The sequence below is a fragment of the Heterocephalus glaber genome, unplaced genomic scaffold (assembly GCF_053883595.1).
Source record: "Heterocephalus glaber isolate CG9 unplaced genomic scaffold, H.glaber_assembly_v1.0 deba00001593, whole genome shotgun sequence".
NCBI lineage: Eukaryota > Metazoa > Chordata > Mammalia > Rodentia > Bathyergidae > Heterocephalus > Heterocephalus glaber.
This window is the reverse complement of record NW_028258368.1, coordinates 9,880,858-9,905,872: the sequence shown is the minus strand read 5'-3', so window position 1 is coordinate 9,905,872 and position 25,015 is coordinate 9,880,858. Positions and strand designations below refer to the sequence as shown.

At 46.5% G+C, this 25,015-nt stretch overlaps 1 protein-coding gene across 5 annotated transcripts; it reads right to left on the bottom strand.

Moving 5' to 3' along the window:
• Window positions 1-1,492: 1,492 nt before the first annotated feature.
• Window positions 1,493-24,048, bottom strand: Unc93a (unc-93 homolog A). Of its 5 annotated transcripts, XM_087193511.1 has the most exons (8): window positions 23,755-24,048; window positions 18,165-18,346; window positions 17,551-17,780; window positions 16,169-16,303; window positions 11,866-12,080; window positions 9,789-9,924; window positions 9,301-9,432; window positions 1,493-1,997 (listed from the first exon to the last, which is right to left on the bottom strand). In XM_087193511.1, the coding sequence occupies exons 1-8, from the start codon at window positions 23,878-23,880 to the stop codon at window positions 1,732-1,734; spliced, it is 1,422 nt and encodes a 473-aa protein (XP_087049637.1). In that variant the 5' UTR covers window positions 23,881-24,048; the 3' UTR covers window positions 1,493-1,731. The 5 variants fall into 5 exon arrangements, 2 of the variants coding, with proteins under 2 accessions (XP_087049637.1, XP_087049636.1); XM_087193510.1 differs by lacking the exons at window positions 17,551-17,780; window positions 23,755-24,048 and having other exon boundaries at window positions 1,500-1,997; window positions 16,169-16,302; window positions 18,165-19,568; XR_015444052.1 differs by lacking the exons at window positions 9,301-9,432; window positions 9,789-9,924; window positions 11,866-12,080; ... (2 more) ...; window positions 18,165-18,346; window positions 23,755-24,048 and adding exons at window positions 3,027-3,261; window positions 4,770-6,341 and having other exon boundaries at window positions 1,819-1,997.
• Between the last annotated feature and the right edge of the window lie 967 nt (window positions 24,049-25,015).

The window sequence follows — 25,015 nt, the reverse complement described above, 5'->3', positions numbered from 1 at the left end:
TCAGGAGTGCAGAGTGTGTTTCTTAGGCAAGGCCCCCCGAAAGGACCCAAGCTGCAGGAACAAGATGGCCCATTCTCAGCTTTAGCAAACTCCACTTGCTAAGTATCTCAGGTGGCAGAGTGAGCAGAGAGCTCCACAGGCAGAGCATGGGAACAAGATTTCCAGGGCCCATTCCTGGAAGGATAGTCATGTAGAGAGAGAAGGCACAGGTAAGCCTAAGTTGACAAGAGGAGGGACGCTGGCGTGACTGACACCAAGGGTCACTGGAGAACTCTATAGACAGGGAAAATGCCAAGCTCAGCTTGGGAAGGTGACTTAAAAGGCTTCAAGACATTACTTTGTGGCAGCTGCAATGTTCTGTTTTTTGATCCCTGCCTGTCCCCTCTTGGCTGACCCTGGCTGAAGAAAGGTCCATGCCTGAGTTTGCTCACAATTGTGTCTCCAGACAGAAGCCAGGATGCATTGTAGGGAAGAAGTGAATGCATGTGTGAGTGAACAGAGGAGAGTTTGGCTGGGACTGCATGGAGAGGTGGAAAAGGAATAACTCCTTGAACTACTGATGACTTTTCTTCTCTCAACGAACATCAGCAGCTGCCAGGATGCCATGTCAGACACAGGGAGCTCAGGTTCCAGCTGGGGTACATGATCCCCCAAGTGTAATCATAATAAGGTACAGCAGGGAAGGCTTCCTTCACACAAGGCAGGAGGGAGACTTGGGAGCATAGAGGAGGAAGGGGGAAGGACACACTGGAGACAGGGACTGGCCAGAGGCACCAGGGGACCCGAGAGCAGAGAGGACAGGATGGGAGGAAGAGATGTGGACAGTATCACTGTGGACAGGAGCCATCAAGAAAGATGAGGGATGAGAAGGGGCTGTTTGGGATGACAATGACCCTGTCAGGGAATATAGATGGGCATATGACATGTGACATATACTCAACTTGTCATCGTGATAGAATATGGAATGTATTACAAATGAAATCATTCTTGATAACTTCTGAGGGTCTAAAAAATGCTAAGTCACTTAGTTGCTCACTAATTTTTTTTTCAGATTGATTTCAGGGCCTTCTCACTGATCTATTCTTTTTATTTTTCTTTTTCCAATTCTTTTTATTTTTTATTTTGAGACAAGGTGTCACTAATTTGTTGGGTTGCCCTGGCTAGGCTCAAGATTGCAATCCTCCTGGTTCAGCCTCCCTCAGTGCCAGGATTATAGATGAGCATCATCATGCCTGGATACTGGATGATATGTGTGTATTCAGTTCATGTATATCTCTAGGATAACAGGATTTTAAGTTTCAGGAGTCTCCATTCTGGCCTTGTTACTCTGTGACTTTGTTACATTCACTTTACTTGTCTAGATCTGTTTGTAAAATTTATGGTGTTAGAAGCTTAGAACTTTACTCCTTTGTAAAATACTATGTTAAACTATATAATTTTATGCAATCTTTCCAATTCTTGCAAACAACAAGGTAAGTCCATGTTTCCAGGCAAATTTCAATGTGTTTCTTTCACATCTGAAATTAAATTAACTGAAACTTTTATGTATACTCTAGATCTTTATTGATAGAGTAGTCAGCTGAAAATTAATTGGCGTAGAAAAAAGTTACATAAAAAGTGAAATAAAATGACTTGCTGAGATAGATGTGAAGAATCAAGTATATACTTGAGGCATCTTCAAATAAAACCCCTTTGCTAATACTTTCTGAGGGTCCTCGGTGTGGGTTTCTTTCACATTTGTGTTTGAGTTTCCCCTTCCACTGCTTGACTTCTGCCTCCTGCAGCAGACAGCTGGGTGAGGCTCCTGGATTCCATGTACTCCACAGTCCCATAAGCCACCATGGCCAGCATCAGGACTCCTGCCAGAATGTAGAGCTTGGTGCTGACACATAAAAAGGTGCTGTACCCAAAGGCGATGACAAACTCCAGGGCTTCCCAGAGGCGGTAGTTGGCAAAGGCTGCTTCTTTGTTCTTTTCAAAAAGAACACCATAGAGCACTGCGGAGGAGACACCAGCAGGAGAATGTTACACAAAACCTCCAGTGTGACCTGGTAAATTGTTATTGCTCAACATAGTGTAGCTTTGCTACTGCTCATTTTTCTCAACAAAATCAAGAAACTTTTCTCTTTAAAAAGCACAGAATTAAGCCAGGTATGGTGGCACATCCCTATAGTCCCAGTACTAGGAGGTCAAGGTAGAAGGAATGCAAGTTTGAGCCCAGTCTGCAATTTAGAGAGACTGTCTCAGAACAAAAAATTTTTTTAAATAGGGATGTAGCTCCATGTGAAGGCCCTGGGTTCCATCCCAGAACTGGAAAAAGCACAGAGTTATTTCATGTTTCAGTTGACACCAACCATGTGCCATGCTCTGGCAGTGAAACACCATTATCAGAGCAGAAATGGCATTTAGTGAAGGAGCCTCTGCCTGTGCAGATTAAGGAACCAAAGAGATGCAGCTTGCATAAGATGGAGATTGGCCACTCTCTAGAGCCATGAACAAAGATATGAGAGAGTGATAGTTGTTGGAGACATTTATTTTTCAGTTTAGGGGATATTGCAGAAACATGTACTGGGCCTATCAGGTGAGTGACTGAAATCTCTGCTCAGATGGCCACAGGGCCAGGCTATTGCTGATGTTTGGGACTTTCATTCCTATCTGGGAACATCTTTTTTTCTTTAGTGTTTCAAGTGTTTTTAAAAATTTTTATTGTTTCAGTTTTAAAAATATTTTCATTCTTAACTGATACATAGTAATTATACATATTTTGAAGGTCATCCTGAGGTCTTAGAGCAAAAGAGTTCAACCAAGCTGGGTATCAAGGTCAAAGACCTCCTACCTTTGACTCCGAGAAAGGATTGGTATTGATTAAATTGTCCTTATAGGACTAGTAATGGTTAAAGTGTCTTTACAGGACTAGAACTGATTAAATTGTTCTAACAGGATTAGTACTGTCTTAGTTACTGTTCTTGTTGCTAAGACAAACCAACACCCACAATTTAAAGGAGGAAAACTTCATTTCAGCTCACAGTTTGTAAAGGTTTCAGTCCATAGTCGGCTGGCTTCAAGGCAGGATGGCATGGCAGAAGGGCATGGCAGAGGAGAAACAGTCTATAACAGGGTAGACAGGAAGCAGCAAGCACCAAACAGCAGGAGTAGCAGCAAGTCTCTCTTTTCCTTTTATCCTAGCCAGGCTACAAGCATTTCCAGTGGTGCCATCTACACCCAGGGTAGGCCTTCCAATAGTCCACATCCAGAACTATGCTAAACCAATCAGTGCATCACAACTTAATCCATATCCACACAGTCTTAATCCACATGCACACTCCCTAGATCCAGCCACCTCCAAAAACCCCTATCTATGAGCCCATGAGGCTTTGTGGTGACATCTAGATACAAGCCATGACAGCTACTGATTAAACTAGTCTTACAGGACTAGTACTAATTAAACTGGCCTCAGAGGACTGGCACTGATTAACCTAGCCTTATGAGATTGGTACTGATTAAACTAGTTTTACAGGACTGGTACTGATTAAACTGGCCCTACAGGACTGGACCTGATTAAACTGGTGTTAAAGGACAGATTAATTAGAGACCTGTCAGGTGGTTGTGTGAAAGTCTGGGAGAGAAATGACCTGTGGCTGTGTGATGAGCTGAATCATACCACCACTCCCCTGCCTCATCTTCCAATTCCTACAGTGAAGTCCTGACCCTGGTAGTTCAGCATGTCCTGTAGTTGGAGACAGGTTCTTTGGAGAGGTCATTAAGTTAAACATGGCCCCAATTAGATATGAGTAGGACTCTCATATGCAGAGAGGATGAGGACTCACAGAGAGAGGACCGTGTGATGACACAAGAGAAGATGGTTGTCTGAAAGCCAAGGAGAGTGCCTCAAAACAAGCTAATCCTGCCAGCACCTTGGTTTCAGACATCCAGCCTCCAGACTGTGAGAAAGTACATGTTGTTTAAGTTTCCCAGGCTGTAGCATTTGTTTGGCAGCTTTAGCAAACTCATACAGTCTGATAAATGCATCTAGATGAAAGTAAATTATTTTTTGCTTCTTGTTGCTGGGTGGTAACATTTTTTTTTAAGTTTTAAAAAATTTCTATTTTATTGGTAGCTTTTAGCTATACAATATAATGACATTCATCATTGGAAATTTGCACTTTTACATAATCTCTCTTGGTTCTTATTTTTTCCTCATTCCCCTGCCGTTCCTTCAACCCCTCCATCCCTCCCTATTTACAAAGACTTTGTTTTCATTTTTTCATTTTCTCGTATTAGTTCCATTCCCTTCTTTCCTTTCCCCTAGCCCTCCCACTTCCCCCTCCACTTTGCCCCTTTTCTTCCTATTTCACATGATCTATTACACCTTTTAGTCCTTATTCACTTTCAGTTTCTCACACCAGAGAAACTATTTGGTATTTACACGTGTGTCCTATTTATTTCACTTAAGAGCATTGCCTCAATGTGCATCCATTTAGCAATAAATGTCTCTAACTTCTCATTTTTTATGGCTGAGTGGGTGGTAACATTTTTGATAGGCCTAGATGAAGGCTTCAAGAATCCTATCTCCATGACATAATAGAGTAGCAGGTGTCTCCGGCCCTAGGAAGACGATTACCTATTCCCAAGGAACTTCCCCAGCATCCCTGGCCCCTGTGCCAGCCACAGCTGGCTCCTTCTCCCACCACCCCTTCCCTCCTCACGAAGACCACCTTTGAGCCCTGAGCTGCCACTGCAGATACTTCTCCACCTTAGAGATTCCTTACCTGTATAAGATTCATGGTGTTGGGGGACAGAGCAAGGGCTTTATGGGACTCTGCACTGTCCCTGCAACTTTCTGTGAATCTACTGTTCCAAGCTAAAATGCTATTTAGAAAGAAAACAGCCTTGCTCTCAGTCTCCCCCACCTGCCTCATCCTGCCAGGCAGCACAGGGTCGAGGTGACCAAATGCTGACTCCAGTCCTTGAATAAGGGCACCTGGAAGAACAGGCTGGCAGGGCTGGCTGGGAAAAGTGGGCTAAGCAAAAGCGCATTCAGGAGAGGCCAGACTTTCTGTGCTTATGAGCCTGACACAGGCCCTTCAGCAGCTCATAGGGCAAGGCTATTTTTAGACCAGACATTCTCAATCTTAGATGCAGTACATTGGCATGTGAGGGTTGCTATGGCAACTGTGCCCCTCCTCAGTGAGCTGTGGAGTGAATGAGCAGATGAGTACAGATGAGTCTTTTTCACAAATCTGCTGCCACACAGACCTAGGGAAGGGGAGCATCAAGCAGTGACATCACAGTCCTGCCCCAGGAGGGAGGGGTACATGTGCCGTCATGACACCTTGCTTTGATGACTGAAAGGGAAGGTCACTCTACTCCAAGGTTTTTCAGGTCTCTTAAGCAGGAAAGTATGTGGTCACGTGTTTTCTTAAAGAAGAACATACACTCAGGGAGAAGAGGGTGTTGTGGCAAAGGGTTGAAATTCTTAGCATCCAAATTTCCCTGCTGACACAGTCCTGCCCAGCAGACACTGGAAGTCATGAGGCACCACACTAGTGCTGACTGCCAACAGCACAAGATAATAACAAATACCTGAACCATTCTGCCCTTCCAATGAGCTAATGGCACATCTTTTCCAGAGTTAAAGCACACAGATAGCCTTATCTAAGTCTGAAGGGCCTTTTGTGCAGCCCAAGAGAGAGGCCTTGACAGTTTGCAACTTTAGAGTACAAGTTTGGAAATAGTAAAGGTGCTCTTGAAGGGTCAGCAGAAACAGGCTTCCTGGAAGAAGCATTCCTAAGATACCTAGATCTGCGGCTCAGACCCCTTTCCCCATGTCCTATCCTTTATACAGATACAAATCCCCTGCCCTAACAGTACTGTTCCTCTCCTGGAAATTCTCTGACGGTCACTCTGGTCACCTCTGACGGTCACTCTGTTCACCTCTGACGGTGTCCTCTGATCGGAATAAACTCTTATCTTCTCTGTATTCCTTGACTATTGGTAAATTCCTTTACCACCAGGGTCATTGGCTTTTCATACATTGTTTGGCACATAGCTGAGGGCTAGAAATCCAACTGGCTATTTAAAAAGATGAAAATGAAAGAGGAGAATTTTTGAGATAGCCAAAGATCCACAAAATTTCCAGTTTTGTTTTTTAAATACAGCATAGAGACCTTACTGATGTGCCAGAGTACAGGGTGTGAATTCCTAGGGAGCAGTAGAGCCAGCCTGGGGAATTCAACATCACTGTCACTAAGACAGCATACACTCCAAAAGAGTCTCAGATGTATGAAAATCACTATTTTTGCCTACTCATGTTTTCAAATCTTTGACAAAAATTCACTTGTATCTGTACAAAAAAACAGAAATAATTTCTTTTAAAATTAGCATCCCTTATTTCTTATTCAAGGGATTCTTTGTTGAAGTCCTTCATCAGGCTTGAATATTCGTTTTTATTGGATCTTAGGTAACATTGTCAACAAAGGCTTTTCTTCCTTTAGAATACTTTATGCCCATATAAAGAAAGAGAGAGTTAAAACAATTATTCATATCTCAGGGAGAAAGAAAACAATTTTTTATTGCAATCATCTTAAACATCTAGAGAACTATTTTATGAGGCATTATGGGGCCGTTTATCCCAGTTCCTTTCCTTACTTTTATAAATACTTTGGATATTTCAAATGTGTTCAGAGAAGTCAGTTTATATCACAGGTTGTGGGGTGCCATATGGGTTTGGAATGTTAGCCAAAATACTGGGTATCTCAGACCTCTGTGGGTTGCTGAAATAAATCCTCTCTGACTTAATTGGGTAAAGTGCTTATGATTCCTGGGTGACATGTTGTACCTGTAGCTTATAATTCTGGACTGCTAAGAAAAGCTAAAGTGAATGTCTGGTTATCTCTCCTGCTAAAGCAATGTTTGTTCCATTAAGCAGTATTGCAGCCCAGCCTATAAATAGGTCCAGCCTATTCATTTCAGGCTATCAACCTGGATTCAAATAAACCAGATTACAACACCAACCTGCAGAGAGCCACAATGCTGATTATGCCCAAAGCAGGCTGTGAAGGGTTAACCCCACAGTTGGCTTGTTTATAGAAGTGAGTCTGGCTGAAGCCTACGTGCCGAGGTCAGAGTAACTTGCACCCAAATTCCATTCCCACAACTAAAACCATCTGACTACAATGACAATGTTCTAATTACAATCATATGTTTTATTTATTCTGTTCCTAATTCAAGAATGCATTGTCTTATCCTTTATGAGCCTTGTTTACATTAATTTCCATAGAAACCACATGTCACTTTTACCCCAATTGATTTCCAATAAAAGTCAGTGCCTGGGACTGGCCAGTGCCTTTGTGGACTGCACTGGCATTGGTCATCCTGGCACCCTACTTTCTCTCTCTTAGTTCTGTCTCTTAGTGTGGTTTTTTTCTCAGGCCTACATTGAACACTGGGCAGGTGGGGGCTAGGGACTTCCTGTAGGAGTCTCTGGCACCAGCCCAAACACATACTCATCATTTTAGTACAGCCTTCACTAAAGCCACCTGCATTACTGAGGCAATAGAAATGATTATGAAACCCAAACCTCTTAAATCTTAAAGATATTGTTTTCAGCTGTACTACAAATAGACAGCACATTAGAATTGTAAGTGATTCCTGGAGAATTTAGTCCATGATCTATGAGGTAATATGTGCTTTTTTATACTCAAGTATAGGGGAAGCAATAAAGCCACCCATTCTTTGTGACACTATCGTGTATCTAGTTTGTGGACTTTATTCAATTTCTAACCACTAAGTGATCCCTGGGTAAAGACTCAGCGGTTCTGTTTTAGGGAAGAGGGTCTCTTCTGAGCTACGGCCACCTCAGGGGGACCTCTGAAAGCCCAAGGGGACTCCCAATCCTATCCTACAAAGACCTGTCAGCTGCAGAGCATTTGCCTGCCTAGTCCTCAGACAGATACCTTTGAGGTCTAATGGGATCTATGAGATTCCCTGTCATTTTCAATCGCTATCCACATGCACATCCCTGACACCTGTCCTCCCACAGATGCCACACACGTTATGGCCACTTCCTTTTCCCCCAGTGCCCTCCTTCAGGGCCCTCTGAGCTACTGTCATTGTAGACAACAGCCAAGCACCCACCACAAGTCACTGCACTGCTGCTACCAGCCCTCTCCATTCTACTTCTAGCAGTGGGTTCTTCAGGTCTAGGAATGACAGTGCTCCTTACATGTCCCCCTTCTTGTCCTCTAGCTACACCCCACCCCTTACTGCTAGTCTCCCTTGCCTTCCTGGTGCCACTTCAGCAGGTAACAATTCCAGCATGGGACTCCTGCCATTATCATGGTGATTTTAACTTCCTCTGGGCTGATTCCCCAAGTGCAGCGTAAGGGGGCTCACTCCCTCTGCAGAGCTCAGTCATGGGCTGTGCCTGGCTTTGCTACCTCCACTTTGGAATCCAAATGTCCTGCCCCAGTACCAGGAGCACTGACCTTTGTTCCCATGGTGCCCCTCACCCGTGTCCCTTCACCCTCTCCAGTGACTTCATGTCCCAGAGGACATGGGATGACCTGCCTCCTGGTCCACTCTGTGAATCCCACTTCTCCTCCACCCCATGCTTTAGACACCCTCATCCCCAAGTTGAAAACAAGAGTTGAAATGGACCTTTAAAGATTAAGATCTTTTTAGGGGTGGGATCTAGCTCAGTGGTGCCACCGCCTGCCTCGAAAGCTCAAGGAACCAAGTTTGATCCCCAATACAAAAAAAAAAAAAAAAATTAAGATTTTTTTGAGCTGGACAGGTTTTCTGGCTTTCTCCTATGGAGGGTGAGGTTATCATTCAGCCCTGGCCCCAGAAGGTACCAAGAGAAATAAATTTTCAACATTTCCTATGCCCTCCAAATGGTGGGCCAGACCCAGGATGAATCTACACTGCACATTTCCTGGCTTTTACTCCACCCCTCCTGTGAGTTGAGCATTCAAGGGGGATGGAGTAGCTTCTCTCCCCAATTTGGCCAAATTGTGAATAAACTCATTTCTCCATTTTTATGGGCTTTTCGTGCTCTCTTGATGGATGAATGAATTCAGAAAGTCAGGCCCAGTTTGGGCCCCTGGAAACACACTGCCCCTCTGCATCACGAATCTGAAAGAGCCTTTGGAGGATACACTTCCTATACAGCACTCAATCTGCCCAAGTTCTGCCTCTGCACCTCAGCCTCTGAGAGCAAGTTGGCTGGCCAGGGCCTGGCACCCACACTGATGACTGCCTGCTGAACAGCTCCCGCCCCCGCCTGTGCTGGGCACTCACCGCAGTTCTGTGTCTGCCACACAGCATCTGACACACCCCACAGGCCAGGGAGGATGAAGAACATGACCATCTGGGCAGGGTGCGGCTGCCACAGCAGGAGGGTGACAGTGCAGGAGAGGTGTGTCACTGTGCCTGGACCAGAAGGAGGAAGAGGGACAGTGAGCAGTGATGGTCACTCTGCCTGCAATGGCCAGTGCCCCAGCCCCCCACATTGCAAAAACCATCTTTTGCTCATTTGCTTCCTGCTCAGATAAGGATGGCTCCCTTTGTGTGCCCCAAGAGAGGATGACACAGGTGCAGCTCTGGCATTTATCTGTAAGTAGGCACAGATATGTGTGTGCCCAGCCAACTGCACACTTCTCCTCTCATTCCACAGCCCCCAGGACCCCAGAGAGTGAACTGGTAAGGCTTTTGGCACCTCATCTGGGCCCTGCTGCCTTCTGACAGCAGACCCTGTGTGGCCGACCTAGTGGGCACCATCTACCTACCCAGCACATAGAGCACGGCCCGGCCAGTGTACTGGGAGATCTTTCCGTATAGCAGGGAGCACAGTGAGGAGGCAGCTGAGAAGCAGATCATCACATAATCCACAAAGTGGATTCCCAGTGTGCAGGTGGCATAGGACTGGGGAGAAGCATAGAACAGGTTAGTGGCACAACTGTCCTCGCTGGGGCTCAAATCTGAAGCTGCTGTTTGGTGCGCAGGAAAATGGACCACGTGACAGCTGGCCCATCATTTGGCCTGCAGGCTTTGTCCAGCCCTACAGCTCCCAGCACAGGACAGCAATGCTGATGTTTGCAAGGAAACACTCTCTGGGGTCAGAACAGAAAAGACACAGTTTGGACAGATAATCCAGACAAAATTCTCCGTGTATTCTTTGCCGTACGTTGTGATATGTGTATTATTTTCCGGTATGGCACAGGTGGGTTGGGTGCACCTGTGTTATAATAAAAATATGCTCACATGTAATCTCAGCATTCTGGGAGGCTGAGGCAGGGGAATTACAAGTTCCAGTTCAGCTTGGGCAATATAGCAACTTAGTGAGACTCTGTTTCAAAAAATAAGAAGGGCTGGGGCTGTATCTCAGTACAAAGGCCCTGGGTTCAATTCCCAGTACCACACACAAAGAAAGGAAGTTTCATTGCTCTATATTAACTAGATTATATATTTTAGATGAAGCCCAAGGCAATTTCTCTTCACTCATTTCAGTTGGACATGCCTTCAAGCTGTTCTTGATGGCTTTCTCATTTCCTAGGACTAAAGACAGTTAAAAGATGATGAACTGAGAATGAGGGGTCTCCATCATAGAGACAATAAGCCAAAAAATGCACGCTGACAGCCACATAAGTTCCCAGCAGCCTCAGTTCCAGGTTCCCCCTCATCCAGCAGGCCCCAGAATAAGGCTGAGGAGCAGGAAGCTGAGCAGGTCTGGACAGCTGGCTATGGCAGGAGTCTCAGGACCTGTCTAATGGAAGGAGGTGTCCGAAATAGCTACCAAACTTTTTGGTCATCTGTGTTTACCCCTTTCAATCCTCAAGACTCTCGGTCAATGCTGTCCTCAGAGTAGCACTGCCAGATAAAATCCAAGACACCCAAATATGGCACAGGGCACACCTGTCTGAAATGATACTTGGGGTTGATGTGCAGTTTGAATTGGACTGGGCCGCCTGTCTTTTACTGTACTAAGTTGGTGCTCTATCTGAGAGTGGGTAGGATGTGGCAGGAAGTTTCCTCTACAAGGGAGGGAGGGAGCAAGACCCAGGGCCAGGGGGACACAAGTGGTTTGCCCAGCCTACACCTGTTCTGTGGCTGCCTCAAAGCTGTCTCATGCCTGTTGGGAGCTGGGAGCAAGAATCTTAACTCTGACAGAGGGCTGAGGCCTCCGGGCCAGGGGTCCATAGCATGAAGGGTCCTTTGAACAGACGCTACCTTGGCCATGGGCTGGGGAGACAGAAGCCAGGGACAGGCCTGTGATGGGAGCTGGCCATGGAGTTCTGGCTATGTGGCCCCTGAAGTAGTGGCTGTCAAGTTCCCATGAGTTCATGTTTCCCAGCCAAGAGACAGCTGGTCACTATAACAATTAGGTCAGGAAGTACATGGGGAAGGCAGCCATCAGGGGAAAAGATGTCCGAGTAGATAGGGGGTAGATTCCTAGACTGTAACATCTAATTTGAAAAGGAGAGTAGAAAGGAATGTCAATGTCACCCATGATTTAGAGTCCCCTGTGTTTTTAACTGCAATAAGAATGCAAGGAGAGACGGGCCTGTGAGTGTCACAAGCAGTGAACCAATGACAGCTCTGCCTTTCCTAGCTGGACCATCTCCCAGGAAGATGCCACCAAGCACAACATGAGAAATCATGGGAGGTAGAAGACACTGAGGAGCTGACATCTTGAATCACAGACTCAGCCAGTGTAGCCTGGGAACCAGGACCCATTCCCACCAGCTAGGCAGGAGGTAGACAGGTAGCCTCCAGACACCTGGGGGTTCCTACAGGTGTGGGGTGAGGTGGTACAGAAGCCATGTGGTACATTGGGTAAGCCACCAATTTCTGCTTCTCTCCTACCCTTGTGTATTCACCAGACATGAATCCTTGTTGCAATCCATTGTATAGTGGCAGCAGATTTAGGAGACACAGACGTTTGTCTCGGAGCAGCATAAAGGTTGATAGTAGTATGGACCAGAATGGCGGTGACTTCTCCTCCCCTTCACTGTTTGGCAAGTTGTCTTCTATGGGCTCAAGGAACATGACTATGAGCAGGATCGCCAGCACACCACTCGCTGCAGGGAATGCAGAGGCACAGGCTCCAGTGGAAGCAGGACCCAGGGCAGTAGGGCCCTCACTGATTTGCCCCAGTCCCTTCTCCCTCCCAGACTAAGACGATGTAAGACCCACCATGCCTGGCTGCAGCCTTTGAGCTCAAATAGCAAGTCACAGTTATTGACCCTACATGTGTTCTGCCAGTAACTCTGACATCTACGTTCTCATGGGGTACAGCAGGCCAGTGCTGCCTTCATTGGCACAAGAGACCCCAAAGGTGCTTGGTGTCCTTGGCCACTGGCTCTAGTTCTCTTATCCTATTCTTTGAAGCAATTTCTACCAAGATGTAGCTGTTCTTCCTTTTTCCTTTCCTTTTTCCTTTTCCTTTTCCCTTTTCTTTCCTTCCCTTTCCTTCCCTTCCCTTTCCTTCCCTCCCCTTCCCTTCCCTTTCCTTTCCTTTCCTTTCCTTTCCCTTTCTTTCTCCTTTTTACCCCTATCCTTCTTTCTATTTTTCTTTTGATAATGAGTTTCATGCAGGTACCATTTGCTATATTTTTTATTTATCCCAGATCTATTTGTCTAAGGGTCCTGGTATATCTCAGTTGGGTATATCCCAACTGCGGTAGAATATTGTACACTTGAAGAAAATAAAAACAAAACAAATGTCCTTTATATCCTAAGATGGTAAAGCCCCTCCCTCAAAACAAGTAATAGAAAGAGGAAGAGCAACAAGGTGCCACCATTTGCTCTTAACAAGGTGGGGTGTGGAGGGTTGTCCATATGTGCATCAGATATGCTGAAGACACAGCAGACACATGTGGTCTGTGGGGCACAGCAAGGTGTCCAAGAGATAGCCCTGAAAGGGGACTTTGCCCTCTCATGTGAATGGATTGTCTGTGCAATCATTTCACCTTGTTCTGTACTTGCATAATTCCAAAATGTAAAGACCAACTCTTCTTCACCATCCACCCACTTTTTTATTTGACTCACCTTCACTTCTGTACGTGGAGAACTAATGTTTATCTAAGTTTTTCCCTTTTTGTTGTCCAATAGCTTCTAAGTGCTTTTTGAGATGTCTTCAGATTTCTGTTGTTTCTCTCCTCTCTGGCAACAGTGGTTACCTGGCTTCAGGTGTTACAGACTCACTATAGACAGTTTGGGTCCTTTCCTCTTCTGACCCTGGTCGGAGTTGCACAGGTTGGTTTTCAATGACTCAATCCCAGTATGAATAGTTTGCACTTCTATTTTTTAAGAAAACATGATTGATTTTCTCTCTCCTCTCACTCGCTATGCTTAACCTCTGCTTCATCTTGTGTGGCCTAGACTCCTCTGTGGAACCATCATGGCAGACTTGCTGTGTCACCACCACAGTGGCTGAGTGTTCCTAAATCTGTGACCCTTTTTACAAAGCCAGCTCTTGTTCAGATATATTGCAAAATGGTAAATCCAGTACTGGTACCATCTCACACACCTCCTCATTAGTGCATCCCCACCAAGAGAAGGCCTAATCTACTTCCAAGCTTTATTTTCAGTAACTCAGTCACTTCCCCTCTTGGCTAAACACCGCCCCACCCACACACACCCTCTCTCTCTGTCATTATAAAGCAGGATTTGAATGAGGTTCACTAAATTCTGAGAGGCTTGAACAGCTCCTACTGTAGTCATTTCCAGGTCTCCCCTTATTCCCTTCAACCAAATGAAAAAGTGACTGTGCAGGCTCAAGGGGACTGTGTGCATTCCCAGCTGTTCAGTGCCTCCCACACCAACCACACAACGTGGTTGTGTGTAGACCCCATGGGAAAGGCATGTGTCTACTTCCCTGAGCACAGACAGCCCTTTCTTCACCTTTGCCCTTTAGACATGAACTTCAAATTTGGAGCAGTCCAATAGGAGCAGTCCCTGTGGCAGGAAGCAGAAGAGAGGGAGCCTCTGAGAGGTTACAGAAGCCACACGTGTCTGTCATCATGACATGTGTGTCCAGGTTCCATGTCACCCAGAACCTACCAGGGGTGCGAACTGAGTGACAGCCTAAGACTACTATACTCTTCTAAAGACAGGGACTCTGCAAGAAACTTATTTCTGGGTTCAGTGCCCAGAGATCCTGAGAAAGTGCTCCACAGTGGTGGTGTTCTGGTTCCTTCATTTTCTTCCATTCTGATTTTTTTCTTTATGATAACATGACCTTGCTTAAAAGAGAGAGCCACATAAGATGCCCCATGGAAGCTACGATCAGAATAGGACATTTTTCCATTTTACACCAGCATGGTCTGATTTATCTGTGCCTCCAGATTTCTCTTAATTAAGCTTCTGGGTTCCCCAGGAATTGAGGATTACCTAGTATATACACAGAGCTGGGACACTAAAGAACATATGGCAAGAGGAACCCAAGGTGGCCCGGTCACTGTAGGTTGGCAGAGTGGGTGTGTGAAGTCCCAAGGGAGTGGCTTGAGGTACACGCAGAAGGGAGACAGTGAGGAGGCAGCTGTGGTTGACCTCCAGCTGTCTCTAAATGTTCTGTGTGCTGACACCTGTGTGTTTTCCTAGCAGGTCTCACATTTCCATGGATGTGGCCACGGGGACAGAGAGAAGTCACCCTGACCTCAGTGTTTCCCGACCCCATCCCTTTTACAATGCATCAAGGCCCAGCCCCATCGCTTCTGGCCATACAGCCACAGAGACTTCCCTGACTGAACCTATAGTGCTCTAGAAGTGGGAAGGCTGTAAAAGAGGGCCAGCTGGAAATGGTTCCAGCCTTTGGCATGGTATGGTCTTGGTGGAACTGCTCCATCTTATCTTTATAGTGGGAAATCACAGACAATGTGTGAATGGATGAGTGCAACCAAGTTCTAATAAAGCTTTCTTTACAAAGGCCAGTGAGGGTCAGGATTTGGCCCCAGTGTCTACCCTAGTTCTAGAGGAACAGCACAGGCCACAGACAGGTGTGTTCTATGCATTCTTGGCTTCTAGGCTCTGTGTTACTTTCTGTCCTCCCCATGTTGCACCTGCTGTGCTTCCCCAGCTGGGCCCTCTGTTGGGAGCTCAGGAACCTCCTCAATTAGCTGCATGCAGCTCTGCCTCCACATCTGGACTCTGAGCTTGTTGAAGGTGTGAAAGGTTCTTTGGCTCTTGTTTCTGGGGCCACAAGGGGCTTAGCCCATTTCTCAAAAGCACAGGCAAGGGCCTCATTGTCCTCTGTGAGCCTAAAATCACTGTTCATAAGCATGTGCAGTACCTCTGACTTGGGGTGACTGCACAGGGACCTGAGTGCTGGGGATCTTGCATCCCAGAATGAAAACAAAACTCTGCACACATATCAACCTTCCTGACCACTTCTCTCATGGAGCTGGGCCTACTCTAGAAACTTGACAGATTTCAGACCTTTGCTCTTCAAGGGGACATATCCAAGCCTTCATGAATTCCAACACTCAAAAATGACAATCAATTTAAACACCTTTTACAACAAGTTAAAAAACCTAAATGTATATACCCTTTAAAGTAGAAATGAAGCTATGAATGTAAGTAAAGTCATGCGTGAAGCTATCAACATAGTTTTTTTCATTAAAATGAACCTCCAAGAATAAGAATTATTGTAACAATTAAGTTCCTTCAGGCCACCTTATTTTCATGGACTCGCAAAGCTCATACCTTCAGACACTGGGTGACCGCCAAAGGTGGGCAACCACAGGCCTTATTATCCTTTGACCCAAATCACTCAAATACTTTCCTCAGAGGAAAAAGACATTTCAGAGACTGGATTTTCAGTCACTTGCAAAAGCTACCAACATCCCGGCCTCCTCTGGGCCAGGATACATGACAGTGTCTGTCATGGCAGCCACTGAGCACTTGAAGTGTGGCTGGGACGACTTAGGAGAAGAATTTTTAACCTAATAATTTAAAAGCAATTGTCCTTGACTCTAGAGATGTGAAATGCTGACACTATCATAAATCTCTGTGTTCGACAGCCCTGGGTCTCTGTGTTGGCTTTCACAGGGAGTACTTGTGGATGGCCCAGGGCTATGGCCTGGCAGGGGCTAGAGATGAAGACAGCATACTCAGGGCTGGGGAGCCAGTCCTCTCCAGCACAGGAAGGGAAGCTGTGGTCACATACCTGTGTAGATGCCCAGCAGGGTGTAGACCAGCTTCTGGGAAGGTTGTGTGGTGGTGTCGGAGGCCGCTGTGGACATCAGGCAGGCTTTGGCCCTGCAGGACATGAGCTGATAGTCTGAGATGAATTCTGTGAAGCTAGAAGCAAACAGGCTAAGTGGGACACAGCGGGTTTGATAGGTCAGAAGTAATAGTGTAAAGGATGGGGAGTCCTCTGGAAGATGTTGCAAAGGTCAAGGTGACCCAGTATAGCTGGGTCATTCACCCTTAGGCACACCCTGAAGACTGGCTGTAAGACCCTTAGTCTGAGCAGTAAGAATCAAATAAGTATTTTGAAAAGAAGCAGAGGAGAATAAAGATGGAATTTAATGCTATTTGTTATACTACTTTTTTGACACAACTAAAATTTTTCAAGTTTTCAAAATTAGTCAGAAAGAAAAAGTGCATTACATTAGGTGCCAGGAACACTGGGTTCTTTTCTAGACTCAACTGAAAACAGTTCTACAGCTTTGGGCAGGTGACTTTAAACCTTTTCTGAAAAATAAATGCCAGTTTCCTTATGTGTTAGAAGAATAAAGTTTGAACTGCTAATGCCTGTAAGTCAATATAATGTCTTCAGCCTTGGAGAAAGGAAGGACATCATGAGAGAGATTATTCAGAGTTTGATGTGACAAGCAGGATCAGTACGTGTGAGCCCTGTGGCACCCCTGTAGGATCATTGTAGAGTAAAACTATCCAGCACAAAGGAGAGTAGGAAGGTTTGGCTGGAGAGTGTCCTGAAGGTGGGGCTTTACCTAGAAGGCATAGAACAGGGCCAGGAAGGAAAGGAACAACTTAACCTTTCCACTGTGAAGGTCTCCCTAATACCTGAGGGACTGGCTTCCTCTGACCCTGGCTTAAATCCTCAACACAGTCCCAAAGGGTACAGGTGGGACACATGCATCCTCTTTAAATCTGAGACTGTGCCAGATCAGGAAGGCAGGGATCGGCCAACAAATGCTCTCCCAGTTAGGGATAAGAGTCTAACACATGTGTAAATCCTGGTCAGTGGGTAAAATCTGTACAGATAAATCAAGCAGCTCTTCTCCTGCAGCCTCAAAGGGACAGCAGCAACTCCATGGACCCAGGTCCCACTGCAGGGCTCCTGCCTTGGCCACAACACCCTGATGAAAGGATTCCCCTCCCCTCTGGGGACACCTATGGAAGAGACTTGTCTTCAGATCCCAGCTGTCTCCAGGGGAGCAAAAGTCACCTGACTCTGCAGCACAGGCAGGCCGAGGGGCTTTGGAATAAAGACGGGTGGATACACAGAGTCCAAACTCTCTTGGTGGTCACCATGGAGATCCTGCTCCTCCTCAAAACCACTGCTCTCCCTCTTCCCTTTACCTTTATTGGGAGTCTGGTCAAACACCAGAGAGGAGATGAGGTTGCCCCACATGCCCGAGGACTGGAAGATGAAGAAGAAGATGCCGAAGTACTTGTTCACCACATCCTTGCCGAGCTTGCCCACCTTCCTGGCTTGCGAGTTCCCCAGGACTGTGAGGTAGGTGCACTGTGCTGACCACAGCAGTGCAGCGCCCAGCCCCAGCAGCACCGAGGTAGGGACTAGGGTGTACCTGAAAGAAGGCTGGTGTGGGCATCTCTGTCCTGCCCTCAAAGGTCATCAGTCTGATCATCAGTCAAGTCCCTTCTTGTCTCCCTGAGTCTCACCCTTCAGTCTAAATTAGACCCTCCTTGTGGTTCTTGGGGTCATGAAAGCACCCAGTGTGCATGGAAGCTGAGGCCAGGACAGATCCCAGGAAGAGGTCAGCCTAGGAATCGGGAAAGTCGGGAGCCAGCAGTGAAGGTGAGAATCGAGGTAGAAAGCTGGGAAGGATGTTGCATGTCAGTCCTGCCATGGAAACCATGGGGAATCCAAGATGCAGAGCACTGGACAGAAGACTCAGATGGATGCATGGCAACTGGGAGAAAGCTGGAAGCAGGGAAGGGGAGAGCCATACCAGCTGCTTTTGAAGTTGCCCAGGGAGAAGGCCACATAGCAGCTCATGGCACCAATGATGGTCCACTTGCAGCCGAACCTCTTGATGAAGATGGGTGGGAAGAACATGGAGGACAGGAGAACGGCACCAAAGAGTGCACTGAGTGTCGCCACTCCCAGGCCACCTTCACTGTGAAGGCTACTCTGTGGAAACAAGGTCAGCCCATCAGAGCAGGAGACAGGCACAGGGATTGTGGGATAAGGGGCCACCCAGAGCATGGTCAAGTGCTTGGAGTCCCAAGGGCTCAAGGCCACCTCAAGTCCTGAATCACAAGCATCAGGCTATCCTGCATCGGGGCTGCTAAGGGTGGATAGGACAGGGACAGCCACCTGGCTCTAAGTGTTTGGATGGATACCCCAGCCCTTAGAGTGCTAGATGGTGGGGTACATACCACGAGGTCCTCGGCCCTCTGGGGACATCTGCCTGGCTGAGGACCAGCAGGGAGGAGCTACTGGGAGTTGCAGGGAACACTCTCTCTGAGCCAAGCAGGTAGCACTTCTGGCAGCAATGTGCAGTGAAATCACACACTTCTTAATGTTGTCTTTACAGAAAATCTGTCATAGTTCAGGTGTGTAGTGACCCAAAGGTCAAAGAGGTCACCAGAGCCAGACTGGTAAGAGCAATCACAGGACAATGTCTGGCTTCTGCCTAAGAGAAACCCAGTGAAACTGTTTCTTCCTAAAAGGGGCAAAGGGGAAGGAAGTGGGAGGGCTAGGGGAAAGGATAGAAGGGAGTGGGATTAATATGAGAAAATGGAAAAATAGGAACAAAATCTTTGTAAATAGGGAGGACTGGAGGGGTTGAAGGGAGGGCTGGGCAAGGGTGAAAAATAAGAACCAAGAGACACTATGTAAAGGTGCAAATTTCCAATTATGAATGTCATTATATTGTATACCTAAAATGTACCAATGATTAGAATGAATAATCGATAATGCAAAATAGGAAGAAAAGGTCCAAAGGGGTAGGGGTAGTGGGAGGGGCAGGGGAAAGGAAAGAAGGGAAAGGAAAAATGATGAGAAATGGAAAAAATGGAAATAAAGTCTTTGTAAATAGGGAAGGGTGGAGGGGGTGAAGGGAGGGCTAGGAATGGGGAAAAAATGAGAACCAAGATGCATAATGTAAAGGTACAATTCCCAATGAGAAATGTAATTGTGTTGTACACCTACAATGTACCAATAAAAGAATTTAATAAAGTGAAAAAAAACTAAAAAAAAAAAGAAAAAGAAATTGTTTCTTCCTGTTTCCCTTGTAATGAGGAGGAGGAAGAGGAGAAAGGTGAGAGGAAGGGACAGAAAGAAAAAGAGGTGAGGCAGAAGAGGGAGGGGCTGGTTCCTCTAACAGTTCCCTGCCACCCCACCCGATTTCTTTGCCCCTTGTACTCAGTTCTCTGTACTGCATAGATATGTTGTGGGGCAGATCTGGGGATCTCCAGAGCTAGTTGGATACCACCAGAGAAAAAGTGGGGCCTCCAGGGCCTGGTCCCTGCCGAGGCTGGAACCCACCTCCGAGAGCCTCCTGCACTGAAGATGCCATGTGCCAGATACTGAATTAAGAGCTCTGTATCCACTGTCCTTTGAAGGCTGAGACTCTTCTTGCCTCTATGGGAAGATGAGGAAGGAGATGGGAAGTGACTCATGTTGTCAGACACACAGCCAGTTAGCGAGGCAGCAGGACTCAGCCAGAGTCAGCATGTGAGTCTGCTTGAGCTGCCCTAATAGGACACTGAGTGGCTTAAACAGAAAGAGTTCATTTTCTGGGCTCTGGAGGTTGGAAGTCTAAAGCCAAAGTGTCCTTAGGGCTGACCCCTACTGAACCTCTGTCCTTGGCTTGCAGATACTGTCTTCTCCCTGTGTCCAGCATGGTCCTCAGCTGTATGCCTGTGTCCTGATCTCCTCTGCTCACAGGGACACCTATCACCTGGGATTAGAGCTCACCTATAGGACCTCGCCTTGCTCAGCACCTCTCTCAAGATCCTGACTCCAGGGGTCACATCCTGAGGCCTTAAGGCCTGGGGGCTAGAAATCCTACATACGAAATCCGGAGGATGGAGACACAATCAGCCCAGAGCACTATTAAAATTCATTCCTACCTAGTTTCCTGACAAGAAAGATGCCTTGTAGCAGCCTCAGAGTGATGCTACCAGACTCCACATTTATAAGGATCCCTACACCCAGGATCTCTGCTTCCGTAACCTCCATGAGCTGCCCAAGCCCTCCACATGCTGGGTGTAAGCCCTCCACATGCTGGGTGTGAGCCCTCCTCCCTTTCTAGACTCTACTCCTCTTCAAGCGTCCTCAGAGGCTGGAGACTCAGTCCTAGGGTTCCTTTCTCACCCAGTCCCCTGGCCTCTCTGCTCAGCTCCTGGTCACCTTCTGGGCTGCTCCAGTCAGACCACAATTCCTTTCAAGACAGAAGAAATACATTGCTTAAAAAAAAAAAATCTCTCCCAATGTTTGGCTCAAAGCAGGTACCCAATGATATTTTTTGATTAATTAAATCCAAAGGTAAAAGTGCCTAGTCTCATAAAACCTTCAAATTCTGTTGGAAGATGGGAATTGCAGGCTTTCCTCTGGAGTGAGGTTCTCTGGAAATGTCTATTGATAACACACGTTGCCAGGGGCATGGCACAGGAAAATTAGTTCTGCCTGGCCCGTGTTAAGAGATGTCCCTTGCCTTCCTATGCATGTCTCAAGGAAAAGCTCATGGTACTGGAATTTCTTTACCAACCACAGGGTGCTGCAAATCAGCAAGTGACATTTGTCATTTATGATCAGTTCTGATTGCAAACTGCCAAAAAGGAAGGCAGATGTCAATACTCAAAGTAGGAACCAGATTTAAAAGCAAATGCCTTTCTCTGTGTGACTGTCCCTGCCTGAGTTTTGTGAATACCTGTGTACCTGGGCTTGTGAGTCCCAAGCAAGCCTACCTATGGAATATGTGTGTGAAGATGAGTGTGCATGCCTGTTGAATGTCATAAGACCTATTGCATAAGCAATGTGACATTCCTTCCACCTGATCAACAGGAAGGTGGAGGCATTTACCACTGGAGGCTCCATGAGGACTAGTGACACAAAGAAGTCAAAACAGTCACTGCCTTAAGGAGCAGATAGACCTACAGAAGCTGACAGCAAAACCAGCTAGTAAGCCATTGCCATTGGGCTGCCACTGCCTGGTAGGGGCATCAGGCCAGCCCCACTGAGGGAATGAGGCCCTCTAGAAGGAAGCCAACTGGGTGCAGGAGGGCACACAGTACATGACATGCCTGCCAGGATCCCCACCTGGTATGAGATAGCATGGGTCATTAGCTGCACTCAACAGAGCTCCCAGAAATTCTGGAGCATTTACCAGCACTAGGCCATGGGAAGCTCTACCTCCTGGTCCTGTGTGGATTTGGAAGCCCATAGAGAGTCTCCAAAGTGTTCCAAGCAGTAATGACCTCCTCCTTCACCACATATCCATTCAGTACTGTCTGAAGGTAACATGCTGCCCTTGGCCTGGGTGGCAATGCCCACGGACACAGTCCTTGAATCTGGGTCGTCACAGACTGCTGGCTGCTGACAGAAAGGGATCAATTTTGTGGCATTTGCCCCTTGGCTGGGCAGACCTCCTCTCCAGGGCATCATCAGGAGGTGAGATGGATGTGACTTAGAGGAAGCTGAGATATGAATGACAAAGAGGAGGCTGGTGCCAAAGAGGCTGAGAAGACAGTGCTGCTATGGTGCGAATGCTGACCTAATCCAGGCCAGGTCAGGGTCCTGAAGAGCAGGCCCCTCATTCTTGCAAGGTTACTGGGCTTGGAGTGGGGAGGACCTGAAGTGCTAAGGATGGAGCTGATGGTATGAGAGCTGTCTGAGTGAGGGGTGGAGGCAGTTCCTAAGATGGGGTTGGGGTCCAGCATACCTGAGGTCATGTCTGTCCATATATCATTTTTGCTTTGGCCCATTCTGAATAGTAGGAACCGCTGTCTTAATTCAAACATGTTCATGCACAGTGTAGTCTGAGTCAACGAGCAGGGCGATGTGGCCAGGTTAGGGTTGGGACCACAGGTACAGCAGGTGAGTGGATGAGACTGATCCTTGCCCCTTGGATCATGCCAGTGCTAGACGTACATAGTGCAGCTGCTCGAAGCTGGAGTGCAGCCAGATGCTGTCATAGAGAGTTCCTGACCACAGGCTGTCCAGGAGCTGGGCCACAGAGGCTATGACTGTCTGCCACGCTTGTGAACAGGAGCCATCAGCAGCTTCTAAGGTTCTACTTGCCAAACTCTTCCTCTGGCTTCCAAGTGCAGGGGCCAATTGCAGTCAGTCAGCTGAACTGCTGCCAGATTTAAGACTTGTGACCCATTGTGGCCAGTCCCCAATCCCCGGGGAGCTGTCCTGCCTGCCGGTGACGTCATCACAGGATGACCTTCTGTGTACAAGTGTTTCGGAGGGAAAATATTGCTGGCTGTCCACACCCTGCTGAATCCTCTGACCAGCGGGTGCCCCCTGACCGCATTCTCCTCTCACAGGCTGCTCCCTGACAAGATTCAGCATGAGCAGGCTGCTCCCTGACCACTTTCAGCATGAGCTGAGTTCAACTCCACACAAAGCAGGCACTCTAAACAGATTGACACTTGCAGATGACATCACAAGGCATGGGCTGGGAGGGTGAGGACTCCAAATGTCGGACTCTTTACAGTGAGAAAGGAGATTATGCATACCTTCCTCGATTTTGAGAATCACCATTGCTGTCCTCTCATGCTCTGCCTCGTCTGACGCAGGACCCAGGAGGAGGACCAGAGTGCTTGCAGAGTACACGTAAGGAAGAGGCTTTGATCCTGAGCCTGTGGGTGGGCGTTTCTAACTCAATACTGTCCGTGCAGTAGGTTCCTACTTCCTGTTCTCTGACAAACTGTGAGGCTGCACTCACTGGTCACCAGGAGCTCTAGAAATGTTTCATTATGTGACATCCCAGCCCCAGGGTACAATGCTAAGCCAGTGAAAGCAGCAGGGGACAGTGATGGCCCTGCTTGCCAGCTGAACCCTGGACTTCCCTGAAAGTTTTACTTCCAGTTCTAAGCTCATAGACCCATGGAAGAAAATGCCATAAATAATTCAAAATACCAATTATTTCATCAAATTTCACAATTTTGCTTAAAGCAGGCTTAGAATCTAAAAGTTCTAGTGAGATTTGATAACTCACACTTCTTCTGTGATGACAAATCCAAAATCATGGAACATAAAATTCACAATGATTTTTCTCATTTCTTTTAACTACCCAAAGATGAAGAGCATGTTATTGAACCACCACTCAAGACTGTTGCTCTCCTTTCCAAGGGTAAAACAAGCTATGCTGGTGTGCAGACCTGTTTGAACGTAAGCAGGAACTGAATGTTATAGGATAGTACATGAAGACCATTGTTTCTTTTAGAGACTCTGGAAAGGAGATCAAACAATTAGAGTGTATCAATATAAAAGAAATCTCCTTTCACTCTTTTTGGTGACCACAGAGATTTTGGAAGCCAAGAGAAACACAGAAGTTAAGATCAGGGGCCAGGATACGCATTTACCTGTAGATTCTGCAGGCTTCCATAGGCAGTGAAGAGGAGAAGGAAGCCAAAGGACACCACAAGGACATTCTTCAGACTTCTTTCCATGATGCTGGCTAATGTCCAACTGCCCATGGACACGTACATGTGCAACTAGCTCACTGAAAGAAACCAGTTGGGACACTGGAGAGGGATTTCCATCAAGGAAGCCCTTGATTCTCCCCCATCTGGGTTAGAAGTATGTTAGTCATTCAGGCTGCTGGTAATTAATGCAACACAAGGCTACGTGTTACTCATTCACTTTTTCTAATCCACTTTAGACACTGTCTGGGCAAAGATTACAACTCTTATCAATTTGTATGTTAGAGCACTTCTTTCCTATGAATTTCAGGTAGATATAGAAAAGTAATGAATTTCATGTATGTATAACAGTACGTTCCATGTCCTGGGAAGTTGTCAATGGTGCATATCATGGAATGTTCATGAGTCCTGAAGAACAAGCATGAAGGTTAACTTCATACCATAGTTCAACTTGTGAGAAACAGCTAACAGGTTTGTAAGATCCCAGAGCTAAACTCTTAGTGTTCCAAAGACTAGTGATTTCCCAATTCTGCAATAATTTTTTTAAATGACATGAGAATGGTACTTCCTCAGGCATCATTTCATGTGGTCCACAGAAGCTCTGTGACAAGCATCACTAGAAACCTTAGACCAGTAGAGGATGGGACACTGAGCCTCAAAAGCCCATGTCACCCAGTATTACAGGTCCAGAACAGTGCCATCCAATTCAGCAGACTTGGCTACACATAGCAATTGAGCTCTTGAAACACAGTTCCTGCTACTGTGGAACTGAATTCATAATTGCATTCATTTTGTTACTTAGCATTAAAATTTGCCAAGCATGAGGAAACATGGACATAATCCCAATACTCTTGGAGGCTGAGGAGGGAGGATTGCAAGTCCAAGTCTAGCCTGGGCAATTTAGCCACTTAGCTAGACCCTGCCTCAAAGTAAAAAGAAAATAGGAAAGAAAGAAAAGAAAAACATCAAAGAAAAGAAAAAGAATGTAGCTCAGTGCAAAGGCCCTGGCTTCAATCCCTAGTATCATAAAATGAAAGAATGAATGAATTAATGAAAGAAATTTAAAGAGATCCATATGGAAGTGGCAGCTATATAGATCTAGAGCTCTAAACAACTTAATCCAAACCTCATAGCTAATAAGCAAGAAAGTTCCCTTTTTTGATCAGTTGTTAGTAAAACTTGATGTTTGCAGAGTGCTCCC